Here is a 26,186-nt window from a genome sequence, read left to right on the forward strand (position 1 = left end):
TGATTTGAAAAATAGCAAAAACTTAAATTTTAAAAACTGATAATACCATGACCGATACCAATTTTACTGCATCAGATGCGCATTAAGGTGATGCTTGGGGCCAAAACCTTAAACAAAAAGTGCCGCAAACCATACCTGTACCAAAATTCTGGTTACTGGGCAATTGATACCCTTGGAGACTGACATAAGAGGATTGACCCAATGTTATTAAAATAATTAACGGTACCAATTTTACTGAACCAGATGACATCTTGATTTCAGATTTCAAAGGTTAAACTTGAAAATAATTTCGAACGGAAAATAATCTGTTTTTACTCTTTAATGTAGATTCGCTGCTGTATAGAAACATCTTTCAGTACAAGCTTAGTTTTTGTGTACACTAGACATTACCATAGCTTTGCACAATTCAAAAGAGAGGCGAAATATACAAGGGACACTCAAATTGATAAGTCGAAAATAAACTGACAATGCCATGATAAAAATAGAGAGAAAAAGACAAAAAAGACAAATAACAGTATAGTATTATGTAACATAATATAGAAAACTAAAGACTTATCAACTCATGCAACTAGATATCCAAAAATAAAACCGGGATTGATCTCAGATGCTCCCATAGGATAAGCAGATCCTGCTCAGCATTTTTCAATTATCAATAATAGAGTTATCTAAATGAATTTATACGTAAAAAGCTAAATGTTGTAAGCATTATAGTTAAAGATTGATGCAGTCATGTATTGAAATCTGTCTTAGATTAAAATGAAGTAAATATTAACATAGGCGACAATGGTAGCCTTTTTGAGTTCTGCATTTTCACTATAAAAATTCAGTTTAAAAACTGTCAAAATCTGAATTTTCAACAACTTTGGGAATGGATAAAAAATACTCGCTATTTTCACAACCAAAGCCGACATTTATTACTCACTATTTCAATTAAATTTTCTAATTAACAGGGCAGCAGCAAATAAATTTACTTCTATCGATCATCTTGGATGAAGAAAAAAATTGGTGGCGACCGTCATCTTTATTAACGTCCCTTTTACCCTTGACATGTAGAACGATTTCACGAAACATAACTGCATAATGTTAAATAAATCAGTGCTATCAATTTCCTACCTATACAATTTTTTCAATGTTGATAACTTTTGTGGGTTCTTTGATATTATCAATTGTTATCCAGTAGCAACATTTAGGAAATATCATGTTTTAATGTCGCACATGCCAGGATTTAAACTAGAAAAATCACCCAAATCGACGTTGATCACTAGATTAGTAATATTAAATCAATCAGTATTAACTTGTATTGACGTAATAATTTATAAACGTTTTCCATCTCAATTTCAGCATGAATAAGTTGAAAAGAAAATTACCTATTATGTTTTCAAGACGCTTCAGTGATGATATGTATGAAAAGATGAAACAAGTTCTTGATCGAATTCTACAGAAAGAGTGGATGGTACTTTTAAATGCATACCCTACATAATCACACTATTGAAAGACACATAACAAGTATATTTTCGTAAATGTTTGACGTGATACCTTTTCTATGAAAATGTTTTCTGCACGAAGAACATTTCCTCATGCATTTATGCATATAGTAGTTTTCTCTATAAGCGGAGCAGGAACTTTATGTTCTCTCATCGTGCTTAGAAATACCATAGATTTTAAAATGACTTAATTAAGGCAATCTGTAAGTTTATCTCCATAATTGTACATATTTGTTTATCTTGTATTTAGGACATGATATTGTCTGTTCTTTTTGGGATTACATTTTCATATGTACTTTGATATCTTCTTATTTTTTAAAATTAAACACAATGTAATCCACTCAGATCTAAGTATAAAATGCTATTCTTGTCCCCATTCCTTTCTATGTTACAGTTTACATTTTCAAACATTTCTGGGGTGCAGGTCAATATACCGTTATTTCCATATCGGACCGTACTTGTTACCGAAACTTAAAATACACCAAACCAGATACTTCATATCTGAGAAACAGCAACATATGCCATGAATTTTTAGAATTCATTTATATGTTTTTGTATTTTTCATAATTACCAGTCAAAAATTGTTCTACAAAGATCATAAGTCCTTTACCTTTCATTTCATACCTAAATTACCTAACTATATTCTACAAAATTTGATATTTATACCGTTCGTAGGAACTATTTTGTTTTAGACATGTACTTCTATTTGGTATGTACTTTTTTGACTGGGCTGTTACATCTTTCATAGTCTAATCTAGTTTTTTGCCCTTTAAATACGTCATTTCCTGCAAAGATATCTAACATACATTTCGATGTGCCCCATGGTTGTCTGAATGTGTCAGTTTTTTGCACGCTTCAATGTGATTGTCGGGTTAAATTATGACAGTACATGTTAGATTTCTTTGCAAGGTGTATTTTATTGATATTACACTATGGTTTTTACGTCAAATCCTAATTGTGGCTTGATTTTCAGTTTGCAAAGAATTCCGCTCAAACCAGTGCTACGGGTTTTCTTAAATTTGCAGCGAAGTGAGATTGTTTTGTTCTGTGTTGAAGGTCTTTCTGTGATTTTGAGATGGAGAACAATAACAAAAGCACTGTTTTGTTTGCTTTGTGTGTATTTGATGTGAATATATCGATATTGTGTCATGGATTGATACCCTATATCCTCTCTTTTTTATACATACACAGTAAAACATTTGATTAAAACATACTTTGATATGTTTAGATGATTATCCAAACTAAACGAGTTTTATTTTATTTTCATATTACAACAGCCCAATGAATTTGATTCTTTTTTTGCATGGATGTTTGGTTTGTCCTCATTTCTAAAATAATACTGGAAATTTTGTCAGAGTTATTTCACATTCGTTTCTTATTCATATCTTTGCGTACTATTTTTTTTGCAGATAACAGTATTCAATATTAAGAAAAATAAACATGATGAATTATGGGGAAAAATTACAGATGGAATATTACGGTCATGGTCATTTGAAAAGAAAGAAGGTATTCACATATTTATAAAATTAAAAATGTTTGTAAAACCTCTACTACAATCAATATATAATGTATGTTCAAAAAGGGAAAACAGCACAATCACCAGGGGATGCAACTTATGATAATTGGTTTATTTGCAGAATGCACCATGGTAACCAAACTAAACGTTAAGCAAACAAAAATCAATCGATCAATCATCCTGGGAACTGCAATGCTTTATGTGCTTCAGTGGAAACATATTTAGCCGATCATTTGTTTGCTGATTCGATGATATTTGTAGCGAAAATAATGCAACATAGATACGCTCAGAAAGCCGACAGAAAAACATTTGTTCGGCTGTACAAAATATAGCTGAACAAAATTGTAAAACAAAAAAAAAAAACTAATTATGGACTGTAGATCATTTTAATATGTTCAGTATATCTAAATGATATACCTATATTTTAGCACAGCAATATTTGAAGTCATTGTCGCTTATTATGCCACTATGAATAACAAATAATATATAAAAAAAAACTTTGGGCTTGTTTATTGTTCCGAATTTATTTGTGCTAATCTTATATTAGAATTCGATGTAATTTATTTGTCTAGAGGAACGGATTTGATCAGTAAGTTTTTTTAACAAAAGAATTAGAATCATCTAATAGTAATTGGTTTTGAAATCAATTTTTATGTGTCTGTGGCGCAAATTATTATCTATATTTTAGATCTTTAAATACCAGATAAGTCATTTTATCTGTAAAAAAATATCTATTGTGCCCTATTCCTGATGAGAAATTTTGAATGAATGTGGATTCGCATGGCGGGTGATGCATGCAGAACTTGAGAAGCTAATGGTCTCGCTCCTTTTGAGTTCTTGTGTAACATGAAATTGTATTGTATTGACAAGGCCACTTTAACTGACATCTTGTATTCGAAACCAAAAACGTGTTATACATTAAAAACAAAAATGTCTTCAGATGTTCATTAGATAATCTGTCGGATATAAGTGGTTATATTTTTAAGTTTATCTTAGAAATTGATATTAGTGTTTTAAACGTCTTGCATTAAGTGCGAAACTGCAAAAACTGTCAAAATAGCCTTATTTTTGAAAAATCTGTCGTGAATATTCAATATTGGTCGAGGGTTTTCATTCAAGACATTTTTTCTGTAACATAACAGACATTTATGAGTGTAAACTATCTTTTTGGTTAAAGCCTTGTCGTCTTATATCTATGTTGTCCCTAATCTATGGGTGGAATGACGATTTTAGATCAAATACATACATTTAGACTCGTTTTGGGTGTCATGGTAACATTTGACGTATATACTCCATAATCCTCAGATTGTATCAACTAGTCCATTTACCAATAAGATTATTATACTTTTAAAAGCCTTGAATAAGGTTTACTAATAATGCACTTTCAGGCGCACATCAATTACTCTTATTGTACCTCCTCCTTTGATTAAAATGTTTATACTTGTTTATACAATAAAAGTTCAATAGATATTTTCGCACTACTACGTGTTATTCAAAAGTATAATTGATTTAAAAGTGTTTGATATATGTTAATTTAACCGTATTCTGCTGGATGGAATTAGAGTCTTTAGCAGTTAATCGCTGTTAATATCTGATAAATCACGAATCTAAGAAATCGTATGAACTCAAAACTAACGATATTGTATAAATTAACAGGATAAGCGCTCCTTGCAAAATGGCAAAATGTAACCAAACGAGAATATGATACAATGGGTAAAATTACATATCCGACGACTATATTGACATCAACATATCTAAGACAGCTAGTGATTAGAGACACCGACACATCACAGCCAGTTTGATAAAAGTCTATGATAAACCTAACCGTGTGCAAAGCAGAAAAACTGATTGATGATGTTTATTATGTTTATTCAAGGTTATAATTGTAAAGATGTAGATTGAATTTTTTACACGTCTAGCATTCATTTTATAAGAATATATTACTGTGTGATTCATTAAACTTTTCCATATTAACGTGATTTTATTAGGCAACAACAAAAATCAAGATGTATATTATTTTGTAATTAAATGTCCTTAAATCTATCTATGGGAAATTTGAGTTATGATGATATATATAATTTGCCTATTTCTAGATATTGTTTAGAATCTAATATGTATGTGTATCTAAAATAGGAAGTAAGACTTGGAATTGGTGCTCCGTAGTCGCGTTTAAATGTAACAATTTGAAAAAATAAATTGAAAACGTGTTTAATACTTGTAGGGAATATTCTATTCGTGATGTTTTATACGTCTTTAACACGCACAGACACACACGTTCACACACCTCTATGTTTACCATTGATATTGTTTTATGTTTACTTTGAATGACATTTACGGAAGACTTGTTTGATCTTAATAATTTTTCAGATGACGTTTCTTTGACCACTGATCCTATACTACCCTCCCAGATAAATTTTATTTCTAAGTATGTTTCTAATATCGATGGTTTATCAAGGAAAGAATTATTTGCCGGCTATCACCTACAACCGACCAGTGAAAAAAATAAAAATTATCATCAGGTATAAAAAACAGATAAAGTAAAATCTTCAGCAGTCTGCACATCAGTGGTTTTTATTTGTTGGTGTGTTCATATTTTGTTTTTCGTGTAATGTTTTAGCCTTGTTTTTTTATATTGTGTCATACTTGGACCGATATTGGCCTATTATACGGTTTGGGGTTTACTTATTGTTAAATACCTACGGTGACCTTTATGAAAACTTTTGGTACAAAAGCTCCCTGTATTTTTGTTTTTATTAAACAGCTCATATGATTGCAACACCCTTGGGAAAATTTGATTTTAGTCGATTTTGATAATCGTCAACACACGTCTGTAATGAACACGATGTAGGCGCAATTCATTGTGGACTCTCAGTCATGTAGATACCATCGATATATTAACAAGATCCTCAGAACTGATATGATTTTATGATACGTTCATGGTTTATAATTTATTTCATTGACAAAAAAGCTTATTTTGCAAATCTACTCACCAATTTTGACCTAAAGATCAAGTTTCTGTGTCCTTTCTAGGAAAATGTATTAGGTTGTTATAGTCTTAATTGGCCTTTAAAACTTTTTCGTTTATAAAAGGGTTAATTATAACAACGTAATAACCCTTTTTTTTAAATTGATAATTATATATAACAAACATTTATTTAGAAAAAAAAACTATGATGCTTCGAGGTTTTCCTCTTATATTTGATGTCTTTTCCTCGGTTTTAGTTTGTAACCCGGATTTGGTTTTGTTTAATCGATTTATGACTATTGAACAGCGCTACACTACTGTTGCCTTTATTTAAACTATAACAATCACTTGGAAAATCAATCATTCAATTCATCCACATTTTTGTAATCTTTTTTTTGCATACATTTGTGAATGCTTTTCTCGGAAAAAGGACAGATATCATTCAACAGGTACTAAGCGTTGATGCGAAATTTACCTTAGCCGAAGATCAGTTCCAAATATTATGTCATGAGGTAATATAAGATGTATATATATTTTGTGAATTAGATTTGTATATTAAGGCACACAAATTCGATAAGTTTTATTTTAAAAACACATATACAGACAATTTTTCTGCAAAAATACGGTCGCGGAATTTCGGCAAAACATTTTAAAGCAAGTTTAGAGTTTTTCGTTAAATAAACACACAAATGTTTCTATATCAAAACATTGCCTTGCAAAATTTTGACATGCTATACGTAAAAGTAAATTATTTTACTTAATGCATAGAACTTAATTGTAACATCAATATAGCTCTTAAGTAGTTTACCGATGTTCAAATATCAATAACCTATTAAGAAGCACAAATCTAGGTTACAAATAAAAACTAACGAAATGGCATGGGCTCAGATATGAGCAAGACTCGCTTCAACGACACCGGACGCGCCTCCTATTTGGAATACACCAGTCGCCATACAAATCGATACTCAGTAGAAATGTCATAATTTGGGAAAGGACGCAATCGGTACAACTACATATTAGATGACTATTCTCTTAAATTAAGATCTAAGACTTCATACAGGAGCTTGCAGAATGAACAGAAACTTGTACTATCTTTTAACTTCTCCTTCCGCTTTACTTATAAATGATGTCCTGTCATGGAATAATTCAAAGCTTGGTGACTATGTTCAAAGCATCGTTTCTATCGAACTTCGTAAAAAGAAAAAATCATTCAACAGATACAGTTGAATCTGCTCCATGTCTTGACTGACATCTAGAAATTGACAATGAAGCTCGGTTGAGAACAATAATTTAAGACAAAAGAGATGAAACCAGCTTCGCAATTGTTAACTTTCCGTTCCTCAGTAGCAACAAAACAGCAGCGTCTGCATTTAAAGTATATATCTCCCAGTTGATTCGATACTCCAGAGCTTACATTTCCTATCATGGATTCCTTAATAGAGGGTTGCTGTTTACACGGAAGTTATTAGACTAAGGGTACCAAGTGCTGAAGTTGAAGTCATGTTTTGAAAAAAATTTACGGACGCCATCACGTTTCTGGTTTACAGATGACGACAAATATGTTCAAACTGTCAAAACCACAATCCCGTTCTGTTTTCCATGAATGTGACATCACCGAATAAGACTTATCATCGAGTTTTCCTGACCTGATATCTCAACAGGTTTTGGTTGGGTTCGTGTTGCTCATTCTCTCTTTTCTATTTTGCATATTGTAGACTATTTTTCTGCCAGGGCGTTGTCAGTTTTTCTTCGACTTATGAATTCCCCTTTGGTACCTTCCACCACTCTAAGACTGCTAAAACAAATACCGGTAGTGATTTTAGACAGAGACATATCGCGTAGGTCAAACCAATCATACTGGTGACGTTAAACTTATGTCATGTCGACGTCAGCCGTTCTTCTTCATAACAATAATCATCTAAACTGATTTTATTTTGTGATGTTTCAAATATAACAAAACAATCCTGAACTATACTTTAATTTCTAAAATAACGATATCATGTAACACTGCATGGATTCCCTTACATGTTACTCTTTATTTTACTCATAAAACGCTTAGTCAATAGAGTACATACTAAAAAGATGTACTTATAATACTCGTCGTGTTCATTCCAAAAGTATAACATGTTTGAAATGCTGTTATAAAAATTAATAAAAGCGAAACAAATATTATAACACAGTTAATTCGACATGATGACGACAATTACCTCAGAATTAGACAAGTAGGAATACAAATTTTGAGGCATTCCATTACTAACACCAGTAAACATCTACGTATTGGGGCATGATTTTAGGTCAAATTTTTTGTGGGAAAACAAAGTTTATCTGAGGTATTTTCAAAAATCCAAAAGGCATTTTGGTCAGCGGTATTGACATGGTAATTAGATCAATTAGAATAACACGAGTAAAACCTTAAAGGTTTGTAAGATACTTTAGGGTAATACATTTGAACACATAAAAGACGATGATTTTATTGCAGGTTGTGAAGTCAATAACCAGCAAAACAGACAATGGCATGAATGGTTTTATATTAGTTGAGGTATTGTTTTTGAATAAAAGTTAGACAATATCTGAAAATTTGGAGGTCGGATAGTCTTTTCACACTATTTGTGGAAAATTGGAGATTTCTTTTGAAAACATTTGAATAAGCGTTTGACAACCATCGCCTATTCAAGTCAGGGCGGTATCTAAGCAATTACACATAATCTATCTTATAAATATATTGAATGTTTTTATCTTCATTATACATGTGTGTTATTTAAACGATATTTTGATCTGTAAAAGTCTTGTAGTTTTTGGATCACTAAGATGATTTGTATATTCCATATTTTCTTAAATTCATATGTTTGGGTTTGAGAATGCAAGCTCGTTACGACTAGGTCTAATATTAAATTTTTAACTTTGTTCTGTTGCCAATCTAAAAAAATAATCTTTTAACATTTAGGAATAAGAGATATAAATGGTCAAGACGTTCAGGAACATGGTGTTTGGTAGAAAAGCATAATTTACTGCCATTTGATAAAATAACCACAAGAAACCAACGAGATAACTAAAACTATTGATTTTGTGTCAACATTTAAATCCGCTCCAACGCCCAATGCCCGCATACCGATTTTCTTTAAACTGTAAACAAATCATTAGTATTTTTGCATGATTATAGTTCTAGTGTCGCAGATGGGAAAATGAATTTTTATTCAAAGCAATTCCTATAACTTGAAATTTATTGTGGTCAGATGTATTTACATGCTAAATACGATCTGATAACGTTTTCGGATAGTAAGACATCGTTATCCCTTGATCTAAACGTTATAAAACGTTTAAGTTTTCGACTTTAGTTTGTGACTTTATTATAAAGCAAGCTAGTTTAATTTACATGTTCAAATGAAAAAACCAACAAAAAAAACCCCAAAAAAGACTTTATTATGAGGGTTATATTTGCCACTTGAGGCAAAGAAGCAATCAATCTTTATCTTAATATATAATTTTTTTTAATGTTAGACAATCGTTGACCTTCAAGTATTAACGGCATTGATAATAAAACAGTCATGTCGCTCTACATTTGTACTTAAATTAGGTTTTTTTTACATTGTGATTGTTTCAGTGATCTTTTGTTGATACTTAAGGGGAGTGTATTTGTTTGATTTTTCTTTATAGTTTCTCTACGTTTCAGAGTGTGTATCCAGAAGCATTCACATATTTGAAAGAAGGCAAGGGATCAGGGTTTAAAAACGCTAGAGATGCTGTTATTAAGATATCGAATAAACTACTTCAAGGTGAGCGACAAACAATATATGTTCCAACTTTGATCAGTTAGTTTAACTAATTTTTATATCTATAGTTAGCAGTGTTTCTTAGAAAAAACACAAGCTTATAAAATTTTTTGTGTGATTGTGAAGGAAAATATCCAAGGAACGCTTTTTTTTTATTGAACAACGTTTCTTATAATTTTTCAATACAAACTGAGTCCTAGTATTAGTCAAAATACAACTTATAATTAGTGTGGTTTTTTAAATGACATACATAACTTTTTTGAAAAGACAAATTTGATTAAACTAACTGAAAGTTGCAATGTATAAGAGTTTTGAGCACAACGACATAAAATTTGTGTTACTCTTTGATTCTTCCTTTTTCTATTAATCTTTTATTTCTTAAAAAGATCTATGAAGGAACGCTTGTAAATTTTTTAGCAAGCACACACTAATATTTGAATACCAATGGGGTACAGAAACCGTAAATCAAAGAAAGACAGACAGTAAAATAGCCAACAATAAAACGACGAACACACAAACAGCATTCCAAAAACGTTTGAACACTCGGGAGCCTGTAGTGTGGTTGTGGTTTGTTGCTGTATATCATATTTGTTTTCGTTCATGATTTAGTACATAAATAAGGCCGTTAGTTTTCTCGTTTGAATTATTTTACAGTTGTCATTTCGGGGTCTTTTATAGCTGACTATGCGGTGTTGGATTTACTCATTGTTTAAGGCCGTACGGAGACCTATAGTTGTTATATCATTTGGTATCTTGTGTATAGTTGTCTTATTGGCAATCATACCCCATCTTATTTTTATTAATCGTCTTATTTATAATTCTAACCGACTGTGTCCTATTTCCGATTGAGACATTTTACTGAGTATGGATTCTCATGGCGGATGATGCATGTATAGCAGGAGACGCTTGTCCCGTCCACTTACCAGGTATTGCTCCTTTTTTTCTCAGTTTTTGATTGTAACCTTAATTTGTATCTTCGTAATAGATTTTCGAAGATTAAACCATCGGTAAACCTCAGTTGCCTTAATTCAACAATCTGGACATCAGAAAAAAACTGATAACTGTTGAGTGAGATAAGTTTTTTACATAACATTGTTTTAGCAAGAGCTTCTTTAAGACCAAATCACACCATCAACTTAACTTATGCATAATGTTGTTTTAACTTTAATATCGGACGTAGTTAATATAATGACGACATGTTTTATGTTGATCATTGAAAAAATAAGGTTATATATATTTTACTTGTTATCAGTGCATGGAATTTAATTAGTTTGTCTTATTATTTGAAAAATAGTAGACTTATGCAGATTTTTGTATCCATTTACTATGGCACAACTCGAATGAAATCATAAGAATTCGACTATAGTCAAAATCAGTGTTAGTGTTTTACTGCGTTAAAATTTCATGAATATTGTATGGCTATCACGTAAAGCCACCTTCCTCTCCCTTTCATAGTGGTAATGTTACTTAAGTAAAACCCATATATCATGATTTTTCTTATATTTTTACCTGAATAAACGATTTGCGCTACATCACTTATTACATAATAAAACTATCATGAACATAAGTATTTGCCAACATCATTCCAGTTCATTTTTACTTAAACTTTAAACTGGTGGACAAGCTTTAATAAGTCAAGCTCAATGACTAATGGTTTTAAGTGTTAATGTTTTTGAAATGAGTTACATCAAAGTATATGTAACTTTCCTTAACGAAGTAAAATAGTCATATGAAGGACAGGAAACGATCGTAAACAATAGACACATTTGTATAAAATATTTGCAAGATTTTTAACCCGCCGCGAAAAATTGGGATTAATTAATGGATATCACTAAAGACTAACTACACAAAAGAAGATATTTTACAAGTAAATATTATAATATTCAATATTGGCCAGATAAACAGTTTATTAATGATTACTTCTCATTTTGTATTGACACTTCATTTGTGATTTGATAATGGTGATTGAATATATCTTTTTTTTTATACTGGTCACATTATTTGTTTTGATTTTCACAAATAATTTCTGCTTATTTGAAAATATTTTGTAGGAATCTGTTTTTCTAAACTTGGAATGGTAACATGCTGTAAAACTGATGCGACTAAACCTAGGGAAATTAAACCAAATGCAGAAATACCTGTAATTGAATCTCTAAGGGTTGCTGTAATAAGTAATCATGTTAAACTAGCAGCAGAACTATGGAGTCAATGTGAAAACCCTCTGCGTAAGAACATACTTTTAATTGTTATAAGGTCATCGGGTTTGGGTATATCACATGAGAAAAAAATGTATTGGAATGCAAAACAGGCAATTCTGCGTCCATAAACATTTGTGCCTAGCGTATTGCCGTCTTAAGTGACCATATTAAATACTCTTTCTGCATTTAAATATACATCAACTAACCTACGTAAAGTAACATCTGATTTGTGTAATCAAGTCAGTTTCTAAACAACATTTTCTTTTTCAAATAAGATGTAACTTAGCATTCATTGATTGCATTTTCAAAGATTGTTTTATGGCAAATACAGGACAAAAATACAGAGATAACGTGTAAATGGCAATGAAACAACAATCCAGCAACGGCTAAACACATTGTAATCTTTAAAATTACATGGGAGATTGAAACAACTTAGTTCTCAGCATTTTTTGGTTGGGTTCATATATCTTTTTGTGTTGTCGTATTTTTCTAGCAGTGGTGTTGTCTGTTTTTATTGGTCATAGGGTTTCATATTGCCCCCTTATTTTATTTTTTGAAACACGTAGAATATGTTAAGACAACAGTAATATGGTCCTAAAAACGTAATCAACGTTTGCGTTACTCAGTCGATGAAAATCATAAGAGCATTACAAGAGAGATAAGAGTATCCATTAAAGTTGGGAACACGGATTTGATGGACTGTTTATCATGGAAAAATCACTATGATACAGTTGTGGCAGATAAGATGACATGGAGAGGATCCTTAGTACAAAGATTATTTTATATTACAGTTCACAGGTTGATATTGTATTAATATATAAACCAGATAGTAACCAGATAAACCTGGTGTACGAGTCCGTCAGGTAAACAGTAAGACAATACGTCAGAATCTCTCGAGTAGACGGTTATGATTTAAACCTTCTCAATTTTAAGAAACACGAGAATTTGACATCTTGTGGTTTTTTGATTGTTATTTTGTCAGAAGCCTAAATGTAAATGTATGATTGTTGATAATAACGAATAACGTATTTGCTATGTTTTCAGTGACCGCTCTAGTTGCACATACATACCTCATTGCTATGGCAGACAAAGCCGAAAGTTTATATGAGGAAGAACTTCAAAAAAATCTATTATCCCATTCAAGGTATGTACTGTTATAGTTACAGTAGTACATTCATTCCCTCATAGATATGGACAGTTTATCACTATGGAGCCCTACATTGTTTTTTAAATTATGCTTAAACCCAATTACTGCATCAGAAAGGGTTTGCTGGTAAGATAAAACATAATCGTGATGCTTAGTTATCAAATACTATACTAGTAGTTTTATTTTCTTACATTCTGTTTAAACCGGTTTTCCAAAATGGATTTTATTTTTCTTCGCATAACAATGCTTACCCATACGTTTCGTGCAATATTTACGGCGTCCTGAAATTATAACTAAACGAAAATCGGTTCTGATTGGTTGCTGTACAATGTGGCTAAGGTTCTATTAAATTGAACAAAATGTAGAATTGAGAACAAACACCAAACATGACAAAGAACTACAACCACTAAAGATAAGTAATAATATTACAGTATGAGTATTCAAGACCCAAGCAACAGTTATTGCTTGATGTTGACGTAATTTGACATATGTGTCCATATGTACAATGCATGTATGCAAGTCTTTGTTAATACCTTAATATTCCATATGTATTAGTATGAAGCTTTTAACAATACCACAGCTTGAAATCATTTATTGGTCCAATTACCATTTTGGAGGTAAAATAAATATTCAGTATCAGTTATTAGGAGATAATAAACATTTGATGGAAATCACTCTTATTGGTGTTTTATGTGTTGTTTTGTTGGGGACTGTCGACATTATCTATATTTGATGAAAGCATTGTACGTGTTATTTATTTGTAATAGGGACCTCGGTGGCCGAGTGGTCTGAGTAGTCCAACTACTGTAACACTAGCTTGTCAACACTGATGTTGTGAGTTCGAATACCGCACCCGGTAGGTGCGCCCGACTTCAATCTTAATTGACTAGGAATCAGTTTTCCTTCCGAAGGTTGATCGTTCTCTCGGAGCTCTCCGGCTTTCACCACCAATAAAAACTGACTGCACGGAAATAGCACAATAGTGCTGAAAATGGCGTTAAACACCACTCAATCATTGGTAAAACGTGATTTGATATTGAGTTATCTCTTGTTTACCAGAAAAACCTCACTTAAAATAATTTAACATTACCAATGCATTTTCAGTATAGGATATAGGTTAGATGCGTCAGTAAAGTATAAGTTATGTTTTACGTCCTGACGTCTATCACACTAAATATTGCCCTTTGATTTTCTCATATCGATGGATGTACATAGAAGAAGTTAAAACAGCAACATAGCGACACAATTCCCAGAATAAATTTGTATATATTGTGAATGCGGACATATAACATTGTGGTCGTGTCTCAAACTATAGAATATTGAATTAATGTGAATCCCCCTACATCCATTATTATAAACGTATTCGCTTACCATATTGAGCTGTGACATAAAGTTACAGTACAGGTGCAATCATACTTTCACAGATTATTTTATAGTTTTCGTTTTCTTTTATGTTGTGGTTGTCAGAAAGTTCTTGTCACGTGCCATTAAACTTTTGGACAAACTATTTCAAAAAGACGAAGAAATGGCAACCAAAGCTCTTGATTACACCTCTGAGGTATGGGGTCTTGAAGAAAAACCGTTACATTTTGGACACCAATTCAACTTGGAAGAATTTATTTCGCATCCCTCTGCACAGAAAGATGCTAGCAAACGGCTATTTCCCTACGAATCTACCCAACAAAGAAGCGACATCGACACAAAAAAGAATGAAAATCTCAGTCGAGAATGTACAGCATTTATCAAGGTTTTGTATGACAATTTATCTGTTACAGATTTTCTGCATATGTATTATTGATAAAAAGTAACACTACTAATGCTATGAATATCATACACCAAATTACCATTCAGTTTAGTAAAGACATAAATTTACATATTGTATATTTAGAATGTTGTAAGAGTGGAGAGTTAGATATGTATAAACTTGTATTCGTAATCTAACCATTATTTTGTGTTCGTAAAATATAATATTTTAAAAATGATATCTCTTTCGTAGAATCCCCTTTTTATCTAAAGAAACTATATGTGTTAATTAAAAGATTCACAATCTTGAGATGATTTAGATCTATGTATGTGATTTTAAAAGACGGCATAATGAATTTTGACTTCGTGTATTTACGCTTGCAACTTAATGTATGATTTCGTATGACGCTTCTTCAGCTTGATTAATGGAGAAAATTTTTCTTGTATCTATTATGACCAACATATATTTTTTTTTCCACATACCATTATAATAATAATCAATACTGTATATATATTTTAGCACCACTTGCACTGGAAGTCCACATGGAAATTTGTCACAGCACCGATCATCAAGCTAGTCGCAAATGTTGTAAGTTCATAAGAAAGAAAAATATACATATGTTTTCCCAATTCCATTGTTGTGTGTTGTCATTTTCTTGATGAGCGTTGTGTGTGTTAATTAATTGATGACGCACGTATAAACCATTCCAATGACTACATGTGTAATTATACCAATATAAGCGAAAGTGTTCTGTGATGGTTCATGAACTATTTGATCTTGGCTTAATTTTTTGTGCAATTATCTGCATCCGAAAAAAATAATTGTTTTTTTAGCTCACCGGGGCCCGAAGGGTCCCATGTGAGCTTATGCCATCACTTGGCGTCCGTCGTCGTCGTCTGTCGTCGTCGTCTGTCGTCATCGTCTGTCGTCGTCTGTCGTCGTCTGTCGTCGTAAACTATTTCAAAAATCTTCTCCTCTAAAACTACTGGGCCAAATACCTTTAAACTTTAACTAAATGTTCCTTAGGGTATATCGTTTATAAATTGTATCCGAAGTTTTGATCCATCGACAAACATGGCCGCCATGGCTAAAAATAGAACATAGGGGTCAAATGCAGTTTTTGGCTTATATCTCAAAAACTAAAGCTTTTAGAGCAAATCTGACATGGGATAAAATTGTTCAATTGGTCAAGATCTATCAGCTCTAAAATTTTCAGACGAATCGAAAAACCCATTGTAGGGTTGCTGCCACCGAATTGGTAGTTTTAACAAAATTTTGCAGTTTTTTGTTATTATTTTGAATATTATTATAGATATATATAAACTCTAAGCAGCAATAATGTTCAGCAAAGTAAGATCTAACAAAAAGTTTATATGACCATAATTGTCAATTGACCCGTTAAGGAGTTATTGCCCTTTAAAGACAATTTTACACAATTCGTTCATCAAGTTTGCTAACATTTAAAAATCTTCTCCTCTGAAACTACTACGCCAATTACCTTCAAACTTTAACTATATGTTCCTTAGGGTATCTTGTTTATAAATTGTATCGGAAGTTGGTATCCATCGACAAACATGGCTGCCATGGCTAAAAATAGAACATAAGGGTCAAATGCAGTTTTTGGCTTATATCTCAAAAACTAAATCTTTAAGAGCAAATGTGACATGGGGTAAAATTGTTTAATTGGTCAAGATCTATCGGCCCTGAAATTATCAGACGAATCGAACAACCCATTGTTGGGTTGCTGCCATCGAATTGGTAGTTTTAACAAAATTTTGCAGTTTTTTGTTATTATTTTGAATATTATTATATATATATATAAAATGTAAGCAGCAATAATGTTCATCACGGTAAGATCTACAAAAAGAGTTAATATGACCAAAATTGTCAATTGACCCCTTAAGGAGTTATTGCCCTTTAAAGACAATTTTACACAATTTGTTCATCAAGTTTGCTGACATTTAAAAATTTTCTCCTCTGAAATACAGGTGAGCGATTCAGGCTCATGAGAGCCTCTTGTTTTACGAATGTTATTGATATGTTCAATTAAACATTTCAGTATGTGATCGAGTTTGCCGAATTGACGCATTAAAAACTACTCGTCAATTTCAGAAAAGCGCTTCGGCCTCATGACATTTATAAAGTGTTGTTTTCATATGTAATACCTGCAAAGGAAACTACTGTTGCTCCTTTGATTTTAGTGAAGTCATTAATTAACGTAGTTATTCCTATGTTAGTATTCATAACCTAAATAATTTTAACTTTTTTCCAAATGTATAAAGTAAAAACATTGGTACTAAACGCTTACAGTGCATCTAAATATAAAAAGGATAAATCGTATCTGTTAATAAAAAAAAAATGAATTTAGTAAACAATTTGTGCTTTATCATGACTAAATTGATAGATATATACTTCCCATTTTTCAGGTGTTTTTTGTAACAACTTTAGTTTTGTTCAGCTATTTTCTCACCCGTGATCTAAACACAAAGATTTCGGTGTTAGAAGTCGTGCTATTCTTTTACATGGTAGGGGATCTATTAGAGCAGTTATGGAGCATGGTAAGTATATTTCACTGTTGACAACTACATGATAACCCATATTATTTTAAAAGTCAAAAACCTGTTTTTAAAAAGAAAGGCTTATGTACGGGATGATCTGTTAACTTTTGATTTTAACGAACAAAGTGCAACCTCGTCTTTTTCTAAAATTACGTATATTTTTTTCAATTCAATAAGGGTGGATTTCTTTTAAGAAGTGAAAATAAAATTATCGTGATAAGATAACTATACCTTGTTTAACAAGTTTATTAATCTTTAAATAATTTATTTAATGTCTGCTTATATCAAATGATTGTTAGCGAACGAAAGAACATTATTGAAATGATTATTGTTTCAGTTTACCATCAACATTCTTTTCTGAATAATGTATGACGAAATACATTCGTTAATAACTTTCAGAATTATGGAATTACGTCAAAACAATATCATGACTAATAATTCAGATTTTAAAATGCACCCAATATTATCATACAAACAGAGACAAATGAAAAGATAAATAAAAAAACATGAACACATGTTTTGAACGCTCTGATAGTAATCAATACATGGCATTTTTCATAGCGACTTAGGTATCACATACAAACAACCATACCAGACCAAGGGCTTTTCCTTATGTAAACGACAATAAAAACCATACCAGCAAAAACTATCAAATACCTTCAAACGTTTTGGAATTTTACATTTCTAATCCTTTGTAAGAGATTTAGTCTACCACCCTAATTTTGGAAATATGACTGTCACTATTCCATTAGTAGAAGTTAAGTTTTACCCCAACCTGCGAAACTAAGATCTATATTGCAATCACCTTGTTCGTCTGTCCGTCTTTATTCTGTTCATTTGTACGTCCGTCCGTTCACTCAACAATTATTTTTATCACAATTTTCTAACAAACTACTTTTAACAGACTTGTTTTTTTTAACTTCTCCGTTTAGTTATTAGTTGTGAGGTAGAAACTAAGGTTCTAGCCTCCATGTTGAAATAAGACAAATTTGGCTATCCTGCGCAGGTCCTATTTGGTCGTATATTTCTGAAAGTTGCAGCGTAAAAGCGCATCTATGGCTATCAAATGTTTATGTTTTAGCGTTTCATATAAAGTATAAATCCAGAAAAGCGCTTCGGATGACTAAAATTTATGAAATATTTAGTTAATTAACATAATTACTTCTCATTTCATCAACAGCTTGACAGTAACGAGTTATAACGTTTGAGTACTTGAATTGCAGATCTATAAGGTGCCTTTTTCCTATTTACCGATACTTTGAAATGTTCAATATGTTCAATATGTTGAGTAACTTTAAATATTTGAATCACACATTTGTTCAATAGTGCTAACTAGAATGATTTCATATTAGACCATTAAGCGAATTTCATTGTTTAATCAATGTACTTCTTGATAATATCGCTTTCTAGGTTCGACCACAAGATGGTAACTGGTCTCCACAGAGAATATTGCTTTACTTGTTTAACCTATGGAACATGTTGGACTTGTTTTGCGTCATTTTATACATTGCGGGCTTTGCTTTACACTACTTTGATCCAGAGATGCTTACTCATACCAGACGAATATACAGTGTAGCCTTGTTCATTATGTTTCTGCGCCTATTGAATGTTTTACTGTTGATAAAACGAATTGGTATCATTATCATAATGATCAAAGAAATGGTAAGTTTAAACAATATACAAAATACACCTCCGTGTCCAATTAAAGCAATAATGACCTAGTTTATCTACATATTTGTTATCATTTAAATGTCACATGATGCCTGTTCTAACAATTGTTGTTCATGCCGTTAAAATAAGGTTCAATGTAGTCATTTTACATCTAACAGTCTCCGAAGGTATCTCCAGCTCAGTAGTAAGTACATCGGTACTGGTATGATTTCTATACAAACCTATCTAAAATTGCCAGTTAATAAATGTAGCAATTAGTTAGAAATTAAGGTTTTAACTCCGTGAGACAAATTTGACCTAAGATGATTTGTGCTATTGTGATGAGGTCATTTTATGTCATATAGCTCTTCAACTGGTTCTTATACATTCTTAGCTTACAAATATTTGAGCCTTCCTGATGAAGTGTAATCCAGAAAAGCACTTCTGACGCATGAAATTTGTAAAGTGATGTTAATAACATGATGTTAACATTATAACACGAAGACGATATATGTTTACCAATGAGACATCTATGCACCTGAGACCGAAGGATTTTTGAGTCTGTTATTCACCAGATAGAAATAGAAAAGCCTTTTGTTTCCTTTCTACACTTCAAAAAATTTGAGAGGAAAAGAACAAAACGATTTTGCATTTTTTATGTTATTGTCGGACTAGGATTTATAACATCAAATACATTGCAATGGAAACTCAAAAAGAAAATGTTTTTTTGATACAGCTAGACAAAACGTGACGTTTTGAAATTGATGGATAGACAGTTTTAGAAAGCTTAAAATGGATGCGACTTTGGTTTGCTTGTATTCCTTATGTTTAGCACATACAAGTTGTTTTTGCTTAGATGTTCGTAGGTTTTTTCCGCCAGTATTCATTAAGCTAGAATAATAATAGTAAAAAAGATGAATGTAAAAAGTATAAATGAAATAAAAAAAAAAAATTTTCAGCTGGTGGATCTGGTCGAATATTTGGTGATTCTAATACTATTTATGTTAGCTGCTGGTATAGTTTACCAGGCGAATATCTACCCTAATCATACAGTTACGGCGTTTCCAAGCAATATCTGGAACTGGCAAATTTGGTCAATCCTGAAAATACCTTACTGGCAGGTTTACGGAGAGTTGTATCTGGATGTTATTGAAGGTTTGTTTGAAATTCACAGCTTGAAATAATAAAAAATATAGCAAATAAAAACATTCTAATATTTGTTTTTAATCAGTTTTATTACTATAATGTTAATCTATATCTTAATGAATCAGTAGTTGTAGATGTGGTATCAAATGTCCACCACAGATTAAATGGAAATGGGCGTTAACATCTAAAGAGCACTGTACGGCTTTAAACAATGAACATCGGGTTGAAAATTGTGAATTATATAAAAAGATATTACCAACAGCCTGATCTATTCTAAAAACAACAAATCAAAAACAAATCAGGCAGATAACAATCAATGCGATCCACTGAATTACAGAGGTTTGACTTTAGACAGACATGGGTTTTTTTTTCAAAGAAACAATCTTTTTATGTATTTAAATTTTCTAAGTAATAGTTGACTTAAGATATATTTTCCAAATTGACAAAATATTTATTTATTTTTTTTCAAAGTCTTTTTTGCTACTGTAACCCGAGGTTGCCGAAAGTTATCTAGTTATTGTAACTATTTCGTCCTTATCTTGTTGCAAGCGAGTTGTTATTAGCGAGATAGGCAAAAAGTGCGTTTGTATGATAACCATATTTATTGACTATTGAACTGAATATTTCTAAGCATAATGAACGATAAGCAGATAACGTAGGAACGGTACCGCCTACTATAAACGTTTGCACTTTTGTAAAATTATTAATTTACGACTATAGCCGATTTAATTTTGTTGTAGCGGGTAAACAAATCTATACGTTCCATATATTTCCAAGTAAGACTTCTTGTTAAAAACAATCTTTAAGGTAGGCTAATTAAATATCTGAAAGAGTGAGTCGTTCATGTATAATATTGAAAACAAAGCCATTCTACCGTCAAATTGTGCCTGTATAAACTATTTCAAAGACGTACACTTTAATTTAAGGTAAAATGTACGTTATGATCGATCTCAAGTTTGTTTGTTTTTTTCAAATTTTGCATGACAAAACTGCAAAGTTTTATGAATATCGAAAAATATATGTAACTTTTATTCTTTTTCACGATTTTTCTTAATTAATATCCGGTACAATAAAACATTATATACCTACACAATATAAGTATCTCATAACAGTTTGACTTCAAATTATTTTTGTCGAAATCATGTTAATAAACTCTCTCAAAAAAAATATATATTGATTTATAGGGGATCATCAAACGACAACGAGCTAAAGGAGCCCATCTATAATGTTTGTTAAGTTTAGAATCTTCTGCACAAGAGTGAAAAAGTACCGAAAAGTCCAAAAAATAATGCATTACGTCGTGACTGCATTATGCATCGAATTCTAATTTTTCGAGGTTTTTAGATATTTCATTATACTTGGATGGTCTATACAGTTAACAAAACAAATTCGCAGGACATCAATTGTATACCAATTAAACGGAAATTGTAGTGAAGCAACATATAATTTTTAAAGAAAATTTAAGAAAATTGGAAGAACGGGTTTTTTTTTAGATGAAGCAATTTAAAGACAAATTATTTATTTTTTGTTTGCGATATTTACGTGTATTCTATATATACTTGTAATTTTCTACAGAGTATAAAAATTCTTTATCTTCTGAAGTGTAAAAAAGTTATGAATATAATTATATATTTTTGGTGATATTCGTACGCAGTTTCACATGCTCTTGTTGCGTGGACAAATAAATTTGTAATTTAGCAGTTTTTGATATTGGACATTTTAAAAGATTTTCTGTAATTCATGTCTTTTTATCAACTTTAAGTTAGATATATATTGATTATATAGTGTAAATGTGTTTAAGGTTCAGATGATCCTGAATGCACAGATAATGCTACATTATGGAAGAACGACCCTTCATTTAAGAGATGTCCTACGTCTGATTTGATACCTCCAGTAATTGCTGCTACATATATGATGTTAACAAACTGGCTACTACTAAATATTGTTATTGCAATGTTCAGGTACATTTATTTTCATAAACAAACTACGTTTTAGTCAGGCTAAAAGTCTTCGCAACGTGATTTGTCTTTGATTATATATGATTTATTCTGTTGGCTTCATGACATTCATCGTAACTTTTCTCTGATCTCTGAATTGATTTCATGACTCTCCATAGATAGTTTTATAGCTAAATTCTTAAAATAAGTCGAAAATGGTGCATATCTGCTGCCGTGTTCTTATCACTATCATTTGAATAACGTTACTACAAATTCTACTAATTATCCGAATGCTAACTAAGTATGTCACTATTAATGACACCTCAATATAGGAAAAGTTATCTAAAAAATTCAGTTTGAAACTTTTATTGTAACACCTTATTGCCTAGACAAAATTATCTCTAACATAAGACGTGCTTTCAATTTGGAAGAAGACAATTAATGAACAGCCGTGTTGAATGTTTATTTGTTATCAATTATGTATCTATATACATAGTAGAATGTTTATGCTTTGTCTTGATTATGTTTTGGAAAGGAATTAAGTTTTGTTTTATTGATAAAATCGGAAATTCGGGTTGCTTAAAACTAAACATCTTGTTTAACTAACTATTTAGATTAAAGACAAATTGAATTTATAACTGTTTAATTTTCTATTTAAGTGCACGGTTTGACTTAATAAAAGAAAAGTCCAGTCAGAAATGGCGTTACCATCGGCATGCAGTAGTGATTGAATACGAACATAAGATACCTTCACCACTGAATATTCCGTTTAGAGTTCTCACTATCTTATGCTTGGCTCCTTGTTTACTTTGTCCAAGTTGTAAAGACAACGATATTACAGGTATGTGTTTCCTATACTGATGAGTGCTGATCCATGCAAACATTTATTATATAGTGGTCAATTATTTGTCGATAGCCAACAAGAAAGAAAACCTTCTTTGAAAACCCAACCAAATATGGAGAAGATGTCCGCTTGAGCACCTGTTGGACTCGCATGTCAGCACTAATAGCTGTATCATCCTTTTGAAAGTTTGAAATATTAATTTGGAAAAAACATCTATCGGTGATAGTGATAAATGAGATAAGGAGAACAGATTGTTGTGTAAACAAATGATCACAAAACATCGTAATCTTTTAGGCAGATTTAAGTAATGACCAAACAATGTAACTGGTCTTTAAAACGTTCGACGAGATCCAAACGATTTCATTTAAGAAGCAGTCTGGTGGGAGCAAGATTATATAATTTTTTTTAATAGGACCGCATACTTGTAATAATATAAGGAATAACACTATAAATTTTCTGCGTCTGACTTTTCAAAATTTTTAAATATTTTTTAAGTTTGAAATGCTGGAGCCTTTTATTCTTGCCTTATAAAAATGAAGCCATCTTGGTTCTCGTAGAGATGTAATGTGCTTTTTAAAAAGTGATATTTGCAAACAGTATAGCATGTATATAAAAAAAATCAGAAACATTAACTTTTCGTAAGCGTTGAAAACAATATGTTTTTCTTTTTCCTAAAGGTGTCAGACCACCAATCCACTCCCTCCAATTTAGAACGTATGTAAAAGTAGCCCTACTCTGACACAAAATAGTGCTTTTGATGTCATTGTTTACTTAAACTAACCAACAAATTTGCAGAAATGAAACTTTTGGTGAAAGATAAATATAGATTCTACCACTGCATCGAGTGTGATACGATATTTATCCACTCGAGACAGTTAAATTTTCAAATTTAAAACGCGAGGCTTGCCGAGCCTTTTAAATATTTAAAATTTAACTGTCGAGAGTGGATAAATATCGTATTACACGAGATTTGGTTGTGGAATCTGTTTCTTTAATGATTTTCAAACAATACGCAGGCAAATGTATTCCTTCTTTTCGAATGATCTGCAAAAAGATGTGTTCTTTCTATGTGACGTCATCAGGCATGGTCGCCTTTTTTCATGCCGTCACAATAGGAAATTCAGAGGAAAGCAAGAAAATTCGACGTCATAATCGGATTTTAACCAATGAAGAACTGAGATCAAACGAACCACACGTTGATTAAATTTTTTATACAATGGGTGCAGAAAGGGATAAATTGACGAAGAATTAGAGAAATATATTTAGAACATTTTGAGCTAAATTTACTTGTTTATGAGTTTGCATTAAAAATTGAAGATTAATGCGTTCCATAGTATACTTATTTAAGATTTCCAGAAAACCAGGGGTTATTTTTAGTAGTACTTGTCTTCCCCAAGGCAGTTCTTTCTTACAAGACTTTAGACATGGGTTGGAAATTGGCATGTAGAAAGGTGATACATGTACATTTCAGGATATACCTAGTTTTTATGAAGTTAAACTTGAGGTAAATTTTTAAGAAAGCTGTGAAAATTGAAAAATTTGGTTGAATAGATAGGGATTTTGAATTGGTGGTCTGACACCTAAAACAGATGTTGTGTACCGCCATTAAAAGCTTGTACATATAAATACACATATGATGTTTTCCCTTCAGTTCGTAAAGTTTATTTCCGTGTATGAAATATAAAAGATAAACAAGGCAATGTTGTATCGAGCGACTCCATTACAATATAATAGCTCTACTAATGTCTTTTCAGGAACCACTCACCAAATTATGCTAAATGCGCAACGGGAATTTGCAAAAGATATAATAGGAAGAGAAAGAGATCGTGATCATATGAAATAACTAATTAAATATTAATAAACATAAGTGAGATGTATGACTTTACATTTTAATTTCTTGTTTATTGAATGTACGAATGCTGCAGCAATATTTCACTTTAGCTGTTGACCTGAGAATGTTTGATATTATCCATGTTTTTTTCAAACCTTGCTTTATTGTATTTTATACTGTGTGTTTCATATTGTTCCTTTTTAAATTTGTGAAACTACAAAAAATAAACTTTGTGTGTATTTTTGTGCAAATAATATAATACATGTCACGATAAAAAAATCTTATTTACGCAATACAAAATGTTCAACCGAATCGTTCTTCTTTGCTCACTGTAACAGTATATTAATTGCAACTCACACTGCAAGAACAATGACGTATGCAGTCAGTGAACATTTAATAACTTCTTCAAATGTTAATGATTATCTAAATGTACAAATAAGGAGATGTGGTTTCAATACCAATGTGATAACTTTCTAACAGAGACCAAATGAGGTAGAACATGTAGAAGTTTGTAACAACATGCCACTGTAGGGCAAATTTCATACCGCATAGCAAACTATAAAAAGCCCTTACATGACGAATGTAAAACAATCGAAACGAGAAGCAGATTTAATGCCGTTCAACACAGTAGGTAAACCCATTGTGAAAGCAGTTCATATATGGCTTTAGTACACACATCGTTTTTTACGTTTAAGTATGCACTTTATACAACATCTTAACAGTTTATCATGTTTATAGTGACAAAGAGTGATTCCCCTTGAAATCGATTCTTTATACAAGATATAACAGTTCCCTTTGTCAAAAAAAATCCGTAATGGTTTATATCATTCAACAGCATCCCAAATATATAATTAACGATATCTAAAACCACACATTGCTGACTCATACTTAATTGTATCCTATACAGTATATAAGTTTGCATTGTAGAAACAAAATTAAAATAAAGTATGTGTGTACAATCACCAAGACTTAATATTAAGATAAATCCAATAAACTGAAAGATCTCCTCAAAAGTAATGAAAAGGTTGGGCACATGCAAAGATGTTTAACACCGCCACATGTTGTAGTGACTGTCTTAAATTAGGAGCATGTTGTCAGGGGTTGTCGTTTGTTGCTGTAAATCATATGTTTTTTTTTCATTTCTTGTTTTGTACATAAATCTGACCTTTTTTTTTTTTCTCAAATGAATTCGTTCCTTTTAAAATTTGCTTTGCGGTTTGGGTTTGGCTCAATGATGAAGGACGTACGGTGACCTTTACATGCTAACATCTACCTCATTTGGTCATTGATGGATAGTTTTCGCACTTGTCAAAAACAAGAAGATCAAAGAAGCCATGTCATTTAATTTCACATTCAGATATTGATTATGTTGTTTCAATTAACAATCAAAACTTTT

At 31.5% G+C, this 26,186-nt stretch overlaps 1 protein-coding gene across 1 annotated transcript in view; it reads left to right on the forward strand.

The window, feature by feature from the left end:
• The window catches only part of LOC127700066 (transient receptor potential cation channel subfamily M member 2-like), a 46,550-nt gene extending 21,448 nt beyond the window's left edge, over positions 1–25,102 (forward strand). Inside the window, exons 13-28 of the mRNA XM_052203532.1 lie at positions 1,342–1,453; positions 2,894–2,990; positions 5,368–5,518; positions 6,363–6,477; positions 8,445–8,504; positions 9,636–9,738; positions 11,787–11,960; positions 12,978–13,077; positions 14,548–14,827; positions 15,344–15,412; positions 17,251–17,382; positions 18,793–19,044; positions 19,992–20,187; positions 21,980–22,139; positions 22,775–22,956; positions 24,714–25,102. Coding sequence (XP_052059492.1) covers positions 1,342–1,453; positions 2,894–2,990; positions 5,368–5,518; positions 6,363–6,477; positions 8,445–8,504; positions 9,636–9,738; positions 11,787–11,960; positions 12,978–13,077; positions 14,548–14,827; positions 15,344–15,412; positions 17,251–17,382; positions 18,793–19,044; positions 19,992–20,187; positions 21,980–22,139; positions 22,775–22,956; positions 24,714–24,802 — 2,272 coding nt within the window. The 3' untranslated portion in view covers positions 24,803–25,102. The remainder of the gene's footprint in view (positions 1–1,341; positions 1,454–2,893; positions 2,991–5,367; positions 5,519–6,362; positions 6,478–8,444; positions 8,505–9,635; positions 9,739–11,786; positions 11,961–12,977; positions 13,078–14,547; positions 14,828–15,343; positions 15,413–17,250; positions 17,383–18,792; positions 19,045–19,991; positions 20,188–21,979; positions 22,140–22,774; positions 22,957–24,713) is intronic.
• The last annotated feature ends 1,084 nt before the right edge of the window (positions 25,103–26,186 follow it).

Source organism: Mytilus californianus, unplaced genomic scaffold (genome assembly GCF_021869535.1).
Source record: "Mytilus californianus isolate M0D057914Y unplaced genomic scaffold, xbMytCali1.0.p SCAF_48, whole genome shotgun sequence".
In the NCBI taxonomy this organism is placed as follows: Eukaryota; Metazoa; Mollusca; class Bivalvia; order Mytilida; family Mytilidae; genus Mytilus; species Mytilus californianus.